Genomic DNA, 12,770 nt, shown 5'->3' on the forward strand with positions numbered 1-12,770 from the left:
GCTCGCCCTCGAGCAAGTCATGCAAAAACAAAATGAAACAGGACAAACACATAAGCAAGGACGATTATGCATAAAATTTAGCCTCAGAGAAAACCACTTTCATCCAAAAACAAGTTCATAGCTACTCTCAATCATCAATGATACACCTTCAGTCGAATGCAAACGTGTGTGTGTGCCATGTTACCCCAGTTACATGCAACTTCAAAAGAACAAAGTTTCAAGACTGTTCGCCGACTTAAAAACAATTCAGTGCAAGTCTCACAATCAAGAACTCTCCTCCCAACAATCCATCAACAAAACACAACTCTCTCAAGCTAACTAAGCACTAATTTGCGATTTCTTTTGCAGTCCCAATAATTACCCGCATACTTAGCTATGAAATAGTGAATAGGATTTCAAACACATTTCAAGCCCGGATGGAACTGATGCCTTACTAATTTATTTTTTTTTTCAAGGCTAAACCTCATTTTATTTTTTCCGCAGACTTAGCCACAAACAAGATGAGTAGGATTTTAAACATCTTGCTTGCAACCCGGATGGAGTTGATTACTTCATAAACATGCTATAAAAGCTGATTTTTTCTTTTCCTACTTCTAAAAATACCCAAGAGAGTAAATGCTAAATCAACAGGATCATCAAGACTTAAGAACCATCAAGTTCCACAAACACCTATTGTCGTGTAATGGTCCAATAGACATCCACGATATCTAATACATCGCTACACTTCACTCGTTAAACATGCGTGCTTAAGAATATTCAACAATCAACCTATGGTTTCTCATGTCCAATCAAGAGTAAATTTTTTCAAAAATTTCATTTTTCAACTACCTCATCATAGGCTAACAACTCATCCTCAACTTATGCATTTGAACAACAAAAACGACAATACAACAATACGATGCATAACAACACAAGAAAAATGCAAAACAAAAGAAACAAAATGCAAAATGCATACAATGCACACCCCCCCCCCCCCCCCCACACTTAACCTAAGCATTGTCCTCAATGCATTACAAGACAAAACACAAACAAACAACGAAAAAAAATGCTGTGCGACAAATGAAAAGCAAAACTCCCCTGGTTCAATGGTCGGCGGCATCTTCCTCTTCATGCTCGGGAGGTAGGACGGGATCGGCGCCTTGAAAGTCAGAAGGCTGTGGAAATGGGATAGCCGGGGGCAATGTGGTGGGGTCAATCCCGAGCCGCTCAGAAATGCCTCGACAAATAAAGTCCAAGGCCTGAAAATTCGAGGCCACCGTTGCATTGAAAGCATTCTGATATTGGGCTTGATTGGCCAACGCTCAAACCGTGACAGTAGTGGTTCGGCGTGGAAGCGGTGGAGGGAATAGTGGGTCGGGCACCGGCACAAATTGATCGTCCACCGTGAACTGGCTCCTCCGATATTCTCGTTTGGCATCGACAGTCGCGCCGTCAATAGGACGCATGGGTTGTAACCATTCTTCGTTGGGTCGATGTGGCACCCCAGCGCGCAAGCACAGTTGCGTGATAATCATTGGAAAGTAGAGACCCGCCGTCCTCGTAGTGATGGAATGCCTCATCTGACTGTGTATCACACGCCTCGCATTCATCGGTAATTGAATATCAAGAGCGTAGAGTAGGACGGCCCTCTCAACATGGACCTCGCTCGTGTGGGTAATGGGCATGAGGCGGCGGGCTACAAATATGTACCAAGTTTCCGGATCCATCAGCAGATACTTCTCTTTAAAGCACTTGAATGTAACCGGATCCCTCCAAGCAGCCCCGACCATGCATATTTGCTGAATGACTTCATCCAAATCCGGGCCGGAAGCTATGCTCTGGTAGAAACTGTCATCGACATCGGGCATCTCCAAAAGTATATTCAAATCTTGTGGTGCATATGAAACTAGAATACCCCGGACGAAGGTCTTATCATCCGTGCGCGCTGCTGCATTGGCATAGAATTCCCTCACAATAGGGACAATAGCCGGGGATGGCTATCGAGAAAATGGCCCCCACCCTCGGTTGACTACTTGGTTAGCCACATCGCTTTCATAGTCCATTAGAGAAAAACCCCTCTCAGTAATAAGGGAGCGGTGAGCTTTAGCATGATCGTATCGATCCCGAGCTGCTTGGTTGACGAATTGGCCGGCTGGGTGGATTGGGTCCTGGGTATTCCTAGCTCCTTGGCGAGACGATTCTCCGCGCTCTCGAGGGCGTTTCGGGCCCATAATTGTGGTAACCTAGCAAGAAACTTGACCGGGGCAATATATCGAACACTTGGTATGCATTAAAAATTCCGGTGTTTCTTGGCAAAATCTGGCACTGGAGATGTGGAGAAGAAAAGAAGAATGGGGAGTGCAATCCTTGGGATGATTCCTGCAATGTTTCAAGGGAAATTGGTAAGGATTAGTAAAATTCAAAAATTGGGGGTTTAGGGTTCTAAGAAAATCGAGCAAAGGGGGGAAAGAAAAAGTTAAGGAAAGAAAAAAAAATAATCATTAAGTATGCGGCCACAGGGGAGCGCGCTCGATCGTATTGAGTTCGCTCGATCGAGCGCGCTTCGTAAATCAGGGGCAGAGAACGGGGTTGAAACTGCACGCTCGATCGCGTGAGTATGAAGCGATCGAGCGAGCCTCAAAACAATTTCGGACAGAGAATAGGGGTGAAATCGTGCGCTCGATCGCGTGAGTTCAATGCGATCGAGCGCACACAGCTAAAAAAAATTATTTTTGAAATTTTCCAAAATTTAACGAAAAACAAACAAAAACAATAAAAAGCAACACTAAAAAAAGCAATAAAAGTAAGTAAAAGCAAAAGAGAAAGAAACACTGGGTTTCCTCCCAGTCAGCGCTAAATTTACAGTCAGTCTATAGCTCGACTGCATGCCGCGAATTTAGTCGACATTTGGCGGAGCATCAAGAGTGATGTCATGCTCGTCCTCTCCATCGTTCACTTGGATTCCTTCATGGTAGTGCTTCAGCCAGTGGCCATTCACCTTGAATGTTTTGGATGTATCCAAACTTTGAATTTCGACTGCACCATGAGAAAAGACATTAGTTACAACAAACGGTCCATTCCAACGCAAACGTAACTTACCTGGAAACAACCGAAGTCGGGAATGATAGAGCAAAACTTTCTGACCGACTTCGAAGTTCCTTCTAGAGATCATCTTGTCGTGGAAGGCCTTTGTCTTGTCCTTCTGGATCTTAGAGTTGGCATATGCGTCATTGCGAATCTCTTCCAACTCTTGCAACTGCAGCTTCCAGTGCTCGCCGCTCTCATCCATCTGCATGTTAAAATGTTTGATAGCCCAATAGGCTCTATGCTCCAATTCCACTGGCAGATGGCATGGTTTCCCAAAAATCAACCGATATGGAGACATTCCAATCGGTGTCTTGAATGCGGTTCTATATGCCCACAAGGCATCATCCAAACGCAGGCTCCAATCCTTTCTAGTAGGATTCACGGTCTTTTCTAGGATAGATTTGATCTCTCTGTTTGATACCTCAGCTTGACCGTTGGATTGTGGATGATATGCAGTGGAGATCCTGTGCGTGACATGGTACTTTTTAAGCAAACTCGCCACTGTTCGGTTGCAGAAGTGTGTACCTCTATCACTGATGAGGGCTCTCGGAATTCCAAACCTAGAGAAAATGTTATACTTGATAAACTCTGCAACAACTTGAGAATCGTCAGTACGGGTGGCCTTTGCTTCCACCCACTTCGAGACATAATCCACAGCAAGTAATATATAAACATAACCATATGAACTCGGAAAGGGTCCCATGAAGTCGAATGCCCCACACATCAAAGATCTCACAAACTAGAATAGGTTGTTGGGGCATCTCCTTTCGTTGGAAGATGTTACTTGTCTTTTGGAATTGAGCGCACGACTTACAAAACAGGTAAGCATCTCGAAATAAGGAAGGCAAGAAAAATCCGCTATCCAACATCTTCCTTGATGTCCTTTTCGCCCCAAAGTGGCCACCACATGCATAAGAATGGCAAAACGTGAGGATAGGGACTACCTCGCTCGCGGGGACACATCGACGTATAACTTGATCAGCGCAGTGTTTCCACAAGTATGGATCATCCCACACATAATACTTCGCATTGCTTCGCACTTTGTCCCTTTGCGCTTTGGAAAATTCAGAGGGGAAACTATTAGTAACTAAATAATTCACAATATTTGCGTACCATGGTAATTCGGCGCTCGCTGAAAATAATTGCTCATCAGGGAATTCTTCTCGCAATTTCAGCTCCTCATCAACGTGAACTAGGCGACTCAAGTGATCAGCAACTTGATTCTCGGCCCCTCTCTTGTCCTTGATTTCCACATCAAATTCGCTCAAAAGTAATATCCATCGGATCAGTCTTGGTTTTGCCTCTTTCTTCACCATCAGAAAACGAAGAGCTGCATGATCATAGTAAACAATAACTTTAGGACCAAGCAAATAAGAGCGAAATTTTTCTAATGCAAAAACAACAACTAAAAGCTCCTTTTCAGTGGTGGAGTAGTTCCGTTGGGCATCGTTCAGGATACACAAAGCGTAATAAATAGCATGCGAAGCTTTCCCAACTTTTTGGCCTAAAACCGCACCAACGGCATAGTCACTGGCGTCACACATAATCTCGAATGGCTTGCTCCAATCCGGCGGCTGGATTATTGGTGCAGATGTCAAGGAGTTCTTCAATTTGTCAAATGATGATTTTCAAGACTCATTAAACTCAAATGACACATCTTTTTGTAAAAGCATGCACATGGGGGATGCGATCTTGGCGAAATCTTGAATGTATCTCCTGTAGAAACCTGCATGGCCAAGAAAAGAACGCACTTCCCTCACACATGTGGGGTAAGGAAGAGAGTGAATGATATCAATTTTAGCCCTATCTACCTCTATGCCCTTAGACGAAACCACATGACCCAAAACCACACCTTGCCCAACCATAAAATGACATTTTTCAGAGTTTAAAATCAAGTTGGTCTCGACACACCTCTTTAGGACAAGTGCAAGGTTAGATAGACAGTTTTCAAAGGACTCACCATAGACAGTGAAGTCATCCATAAAAATTTCTAAGATATGCTCAATAATTTCCAAAAAAATACTAACCATACAACGTTGGAAAGTGGCCGGTGCATTGCACAGTCCAAAGGGCATCCGTCGATACGCAAAGGTGCCAAACGGGCATGTGAACATCGTCTTTTCCTGATCCTCCGGTGCGATAGCAATCTGAAAATAACCAGAATATCCATCAAGAAAACAATAGTAAGGATGACACGCTAACCTTTCAATCATTTGATCAATAAAGGGTAAAGGAAAGTGGTCCTTTCGGGTTCCGGCATTCAGCTTCCTGTAGTCAATACAAACCCTCCACCCATTTTGAATACGGGTGGGAACCATCTCGTCATCCTTGTTTTTTACCACAGTAATTCCGGTTTTCTTGGGTACCACTTGGATAGGACTGAGCCACTTACTGTCAGAGATCGGGTAGATGACCCCAACTTCAAGCAGCTTCAGAATTTCCGCCTTTACCACCTCCATCATTGGTGGATTTAACTTTCTTTGCGGTTGACGTGAGATATTTGCTCCTTCCTCCATCAATATTCGGTGCATGCATGTGGACGGGCTAATTCCCTTGATGTCTGCTATGGTCCATCCAATAGCAGTCTTGTGCTCTTTCAATACTTTGACTAACTTCTCCTCTTGATCGAATTCCAAACTGTTGGAGATGATAACCGGTAGTGTTTCTCCTTCACCAAGGAAAACATACTTCAGATGGTTTGGAAGCGTCTTTAATTCGACCACTGGTGCCTGCAAAACAGATGGAAGACGCCTAGTATTAGAGATTGGCAAGGATAAGTAAGAGGCATTACCTGACTGAGGTAGCTCAGGCGAACTATTCAGAAGTTTCTCAATCTCTTCCACTTCATGACTGCATCGAATCCCATCTTCCGTCTGCATAGTGGGTGCTGTAATAGCCACCTCTAGCTCATCTTTCCCTGCATGCTCACAATAATCTTGGGCCAAGAAATCCACAATATCAACAGAAAATACACAATCATCACTATCAGGAAATTTCATGGCATCATAAATATTAAATTTCACAACCTCACCATCGAATTCCGTAGTAAGTGTGCCACTGTGAACATCAATTTTTGTCATGGAAGTTTTCAAAAACGGTCTGCCTAACAAAATAGGACTATTATGATCACCGTTTTCCATGTCTAGCACATAAAAATCTGCAGAAAACACCAATTCATTGACTTGCGCTAACACATCTTCTACTACTTCCCTAGGGTATGCATTAGACCTATCAGCTAGTTGAATAACAATTTCAGTTTTGTTCAATGGGCCATGTTTCAAGGATGCATAGATAGAATAAGGCATAACATTGATTGATGCTCCTAGATCTAACATGGCCTTCTCAAGTCTAACATTCCCTATGGTGCATGGGATAGAAAACATACCTGGATCCTTGCATTTTGCGGGCAATTTTCTTTGGATCATAGCAGATACATTCTCACCAAGTTACACTTTTTGACAACCCTTCAATGTCTGTTTCCTCTTGGCTGTGTACAGTTCTTTCAAGAACTTCGCGTATCGAGGCACCTGCTTAATAGCATCTAACAGCGGAATATTCACCTCACTTCTACGAAAAGTCTCATAAAGATCCTTTATCCCTTCATCTTTTCTAGACTCTTTTAGTGCTAAGGGAAAAGGGGCAACAGGCTTATATTCAGAAAGTGGAGGAAACTTACCTCTTGGCGCTTCCTCCTTGGATGCTTCTCCATCAGTCGATTTCGACTCTTCTTGCGGTTTCTCCTTGGGTGAAGCCTCCACTTCTTTTTCCTTGATCTTCAACTCCTTCCATTCCTTATAGTGATTGCACTTGCGTTTTCTCTTGGGTTTGGAATTGTTTGAGATGGTAAAGCATTGGAATTCTTTGCTTCTAGCTTGTTAATGGCGGTGGCGAGCTATCCCATCTGGGTGTTCAAGTTTTGGATACTTGCTCTTGTTTCCTGTTGAAAGGCTACAATGTTAGTTTCAAGATCCTTAACAATATTTTCAAGGAACTCACCCGGGCTTGGAATCTGAGGACGCTGTTTTTGTTGTTGAGGATAAGGAGGCCTATAATTTTGATTATGTGGTGGTGCTTGAGGCCCCGATTGGTTTACTTGAGGATTCCCATATCTTAGATTTGGATGATCCTTCCAACCAGGATTGTATGTGTTGGAGTATGGATCATATTTCCTCTGGGGTGGTCCAGGAAATCCTCCAGTAGCATTGACCTGTTCAACTGATTCTTCTTGAAGTGTGGGACACGTATCAGTAGCATGTCCCATTGCAGCACAAATCCCACATGTCTTTGCAGTCTGTCCATTCCCTACAGCCATCTGACGCACAAGAGTTGTCAATTCAATTAATTGTTGTTCAAGGGAAGAGACATTTACCTCGTTGTTCTTCCTTGGTGGATGCTCATTCCTGATGGTGCCAAATTGTTGAGAATTGGCAGCCATGTTCTCTATTAAATTTCTTGCCTGTATCGGAGTTTTGTCCACAAAAACTCCTCCACTGGCTGCGTCTAGCATACTCCTGTCATGAGGTAACAAACCTTCATAGCAAAATTGGATCAATTGATTTTCACTTATCTGATGTTGCGGACAGCTAGCACAAAGCTTCTTGAACCGCTCCCAGTATTCATGCAGTGATTCTCCGGAGTATTGCTTGATCCCATAGATTTCCTTCCGGATGTTCGCAGCTCTAGAGGCTGGAAAGTATTTCTCCAGGAAGGTTCTTTTCATCTCCGTCCAAGTTTTGATGGAGCCAGAGGGTAAGTAGTATAGTCAATCCTTAGCAGCACTCTTCAAAGAGAAAGGAAAAGCTCTCAGCTGAATTTGCTCCTCTATCACCCCATGGGGTTTCATACTCGTGCAGACCACGTGAAACTCCATCAAGTGTTTATTTGGATCCTCACCTGCAAGACCATGAAAGAAAGGTAGTAAGTGAATTAATCCAGATTTAAGCTCAAAAGTAGCATTATTTTCTAATGTAGGAAAAGTAATGCATAAAGGTTGTTGATTGGGATCAGGAGTGCCCAATTATCTAAGACTCAGGTTAGCATTAGCAGCCATTTCTTCTTCTTCCCGGAAAGCAGCTCGAGCAGCGGCTTCTTGTTGTTGCCTACGAAGTTCTCTCCTTCGCCTATGCAAATTCCTTTCAATTTCCGGATCGTAGAGAAAGTATTCGTCAGCAAGATCACCTGAAAGCATGAACTAGAGAGAACTAGGAACAAAGAAAAGAGAAGAAAGTGAGATTAATAAAAACAAAACAAAAAGAAAAGGAACACAATAAATTAACACCGATCCCCGGCAACGGCGCCAAAATTTGGTAACGCTTAATCGTGTCACGCCCAAATTACCCGACTCAATCAAATAAACAAATAATGCAGTAGTGTGAGTAGAGATCGTTCCCACGAGAAAAGGTAAATTTAATGTGTTCTAAATAAATAAAAGGGGGTTTTGAAGTTTGAGATTAACTACTAAAAATTTTAAACAATTAAAATTCACTAACATGCAAGATTGAATAATAAACTTGGAGAAATCAATAAGAGGCGAGACTTGGTATCGGTCGACTACACCCTTGATATTCATTCATTCAATCATCGATTCCCTAAAAATAATTAATCCTATTAAATATTCGTCACTGAAAACTAAATTCCTGTTTCACCGTAATTTTAGTTAATTAGAAAACAGCATTCTAAATGAACCTTTATCAATGAATTAACCCGATAACAGCAATCTAGATTTAAATCCACGGTAGCATTCAAACTAGTAAAACTGACGAACCTAGACAAGACAAACACTAGCGGTTGTATTTAGCCTAGTTAATAACTGATCCTACGATTTAATAAATTCAACAGCAGAAAATATCAAACGTAGTTGCTTCGCAAATTAGATTGTTCAAACAATTACGGATTTGAATTCTAATTTAGCTATTGTTCACAATACAAAACTCTAAGATGGCCAATCCTAAAATCTCGCATACAAACATGAAATCAAATAGATCAAATATTGATACTTAATAAAGATTAAACACTACGAATCGAATCTCATGAACAAAATATATCAAGGTTTCGTCTCCCTCAACCAAGTATTAAAAGGTTTAGCTACAACGATTCATCACCAAATCAATAAAAATTCAAAGAAAAGAAGAAAACTAGAGAAGAAATTGAGGAACAAAACCTCGCCTCCAAGAGAGAGTCTCGAAATCTGATAATAATAATTAAAAATGGAATTAAGAGTCTAATAAAACCTAGAGTCCAAAATAACAAAATTTCCAAAATTAAAAAATCATTCCCGAACAGGCCCGCGCGCTCGATCGCATGGAGTACGCCCGATCGATCGCGCGAAAATATGCGTTTCTCTGTTTTCAACTTCTCGGCCCGTGCTCGATCCTGCTGAGTACGTGCGATCGAGCGCATGGGAATATGCAAAATTTTGCCTTCATAATCCAGATACCTCGCTCGATCCTATTGAGTTTGGGGGATCGATCGCATGGAAAAAACCAATATTCTGCCTTCGTTTTCTTCATCTTGAAATCTTCTACACATTAAACCCGGGAGTATGTTATGAATATAAATGCATGCAAAAGACAAAACTAAGATAAAACATGAACAAACACAATTAAATGCATGCAAACTACCAACAAAATAACAACAAAATATGCAAACAAAACACGACTATCATGAATCATAGTTGTGGTGAGAACAATCTATGTAGTAGAGGGCATCCTAGAGCTGTTGCATATTGGATAGTGAATGTTGTGAAAGAAAAATTTAGAGGAGAGCTCTCTTATCATCCTTGTACAATGCAGCAGGACTTACAAAGAGAATTTGGGGTAGATTTAGAATACCGCAAAGTTTGGAAGGGTAAAGAGTTGGCGATGCATGATATTCATGGCACAGATGAAGGATGCAATGATAGATTACGATGGTATTGTAGTGCTATTAAAAACACTAATTCTGGTAGTATTGTTGAGCGTGAGATTGATCTTTTGACCAAAAAATTCAGACGGTTGTTCATTTGTTTTCATGCATATGTTGTTGGTTTTGTTAGTGGTTGTAGGCCATTGATTTTTTTGGATGGTACTCGTATAAAGAATAAGTATAAAGGATGTATCTTAGTTGTTGTGTCAAAAGATGCAAACGATGATCTTTTCACAATTTCCTATGTCGTAGTAGATGCTGAGAATGATGTGAACTGGGATTGATTTTGTTATCATTTGAGAAGTGTGCTCCTTCCCATCAATGTATTCCATTCGACGAGTTCACATTTTTCTCGGACAGACATCCTAGTATCATCAAGGCAATGAATCAACTATTTCCTGGGAGTGATCATGCTTATTGTTTGAAATATTTAGTGGATAATTTTGTGAAACAGGTAAATTCTAAATCACGTATCCTTAACCAATTGTACTGTAAAATTTTCATACTATTTGATTATTTTAAGATGAATGTAAATTTTTTTTCTTCATTTTAGGTGTTAAGAAGTTATCCCAGATATAACAAAAAACATTGGTCTTCGGTATTCAAGAAAAATGTGTATGCTCCGTCTTTCCAAGAATATGAACTACATATAAACAATATATTCGGGTCAATGCCACTTGTTAGAGGGTTTATTCTAAATTCTGATCCACAGAGTTGGGCGAATGCGTTGTTTGTTGGTAACATATGGGGTGTTATAAATAATAATATTGTCGAGTGTTGGAATAGTTGGGTTAGGCCAGCTCGTCATCTGCCTATTGTTGGTATGGTGGATCACATACGCGTGCAGATAATGAGCATGATGCAACGACGGCGTGAATCAACTTTATCCATGAATAGGGAATTAAGTCCAAGAAAAGAAAAGTCTGTTGCAAGCGTATATATCGAATCAAGAACATTAAGAGTGCATCGTTCGTGTAATTGGAAGTTTGAGGTTGTTGATGGTGAAAAGTCATTTGTCGTGGATTTAGCGGATAAAACTTGTTCATGTAGAGCTTGGAAGATCAATAAACTTCCATGCAAGCACGCCTGCTCTGCCATTGAGTCGAAATCACTGTCATTATATGATTTTTGTGATAGGTATTTCAAAATCGAGATGTATCATGCGGCTTACAAAGGAATATATTATTACCCAATCCCAACCTTTGACACGAGTGAGGCATGTGTTGATGAATCCGATATAATCCAAGCTCCTTGTGTGCGTAGTTAGCCCGGTCGTAGAAAGAAGAAGAGGATACAGTCCAAGTTAATACACGTGTGTCAACATGTGGTCATTGTCATACGAGAGGACACAACAGACGCAGTTGCAAAGAACCCATATAGTAGCTGTAATTGCTTCAAAAATTTGTGTTTCCATTTTTTTGTTATTAGTAAAATTTTGTAACAGACTTTATTAAAAAATTAATCTACTTTGCGCTACACATATGCAGGAGAAAGAGATTATTGAAAGGGGGTTCGAGCATGGAATTGCCCTCGAGACGACATACACGTTCGAGCGAAATCATTGCTGGATTGAACTTGGTTTGTGTGGAACCATCAGTTGTGATATTTTAACTTGATATGTGGTTGTAGTGTACTCTAGGCATTTTGTGTTTGTCTTATGTTCTTCCGAAACCAACTCCTTTTGTGGTAAACAATTATGCCACACATTTGACTACTATGTAATGTTCGAATTTGAGAAATTCTCTTTTTCATGGATGTTTCAGTGAAATATGTTTCCCCAGTTATGAACTAATCAAATTAGTCGTTCTTTTTAAATTTTCAAATGGTGGGTACTAATTGCTATGTAGTTCGCACAACTTGTATTTAATTTGAAATAAAAATGAATAAATTTGGAACTTATTGTCTGATTATTACAATAAACAGAGCTAGAAGTAAAATTAGCACAAGAACAAAACATGTGAAACCAAAACAACAACATATTTCTACGATATGGTCGGGCCCTGGTTTTCTAGTAGAATGGTTGTCTAGCACATCAGAGGACGAATGCTCCTTCTTCTTGTAATTGAACTATTTTGTTGAATCATGGATGGACGATGCTGCAGATTATTGATTCATTGAATATACGCAGCTCTCTCTACCTTGCTTACTTGGGTCTGGTTTGAAATTTGATGATTTTTGGAGAGATTCACCGTGATAACCATCGTACCAAAAAAATCGATTTTTATGTTGCAGCTCACGAGGACAAATATAATACAACTCTCCCAGGTGGGTCGAACGTGGTCCAGCTCTTCGTAAAATCATTTCTCCGAAATCACATAAACATTGTGGTGCAATCTTCATTTCAATTGTGCTCGATCTTGAAGAATGAAATTTTATTTTGAAAAGCAAAACCCTAACCAAACCAGAAATAAGTAGTGAATGGATAAAGTGTACCTACAGAGCTTAATAATGAGGGGTAGGTGGGAGTCAAAGTCTATTTTTATTATTTTTGTTTTATTGTGAGGGTCAAAAGAGTAATTTCAATACATGTGACATGTCATCTTGTTCCATAAATCAAACAGATAATTTCGCATAATTTAAGTATTGTTCCATATATGTGACATTTTGAGCCGATACACCTTAGCCATCTTGGTTCATTTGCAAACGATAAATCTCAAGTTTACAATGGCATGTCATCTTGTGACTTAAATCGAACACATTATTCTGAATATGTCTTGGGTTGTTCCAAATATTTGAGTGTGACACATGGCTCACAATGTTTGTCCTACAATTAGAACACATTGTTCTTGATTGAATAGTAT

At 40.5% G+C, this 12,770-nt stretch overlaps 1 protein-coding gene across 1 annotated transcript; it reads left to right on the plus strand.

Moving 5' to 3' along the window:
- The first annotated feature begins 10,351 nt into the window (after nucleotides 1-10,351).
- Nucleotides 10,352-11,236, plus strand: LOC140877786 (uncharacterized). Its single transcript, XM_073281364.1, has 2 exons — nucleotides 10,352-10,423; nucleotides 10,523-11,236. The coding sequence occupies exons 1-2, from the start codon at nucleotides 10,352-10,354 to the stop codon at nucleotides 11,234-11,236; spliced, it is 786 nt and encodes a 261-aa protein (XP_073137465.1).
- Nucleotides 11,237-12,770: the final 1,534 nt, after the last annotated feature.

Source organism: Henckelia pumila, chromosome 2, assembly GCF_033568475.1.
Source record: "Henckelia pumila isolate YLH828 chromosome 2, ASM3356847v2, whole genome shotgun sequence".
NCBI classification, from domain to species: Eukaryota; Viridiplantae; Streptophyta; class Magnoliopsida; order Lamiales; family Gesneriaceae; genus Henckelia; species Henckelia pumila.

Bases quoted from the DNA above. Each gene is read 5' to 3' on its own strand.
- LOC140877786 (XM_073281364.1), top strand. From the start codon at position 10,352: ATGAATCAACTATTTCCTGGGAGTGATCATGCTTATTGTTTGAAATAT. The intron at 10,424-10,522 runs GTAAATTCTAAA...TCTTCATTTTAG, and splicing joins TGGATAATTTTGTGAAACAG to GTGTTAAGAAGTTATCCCAG.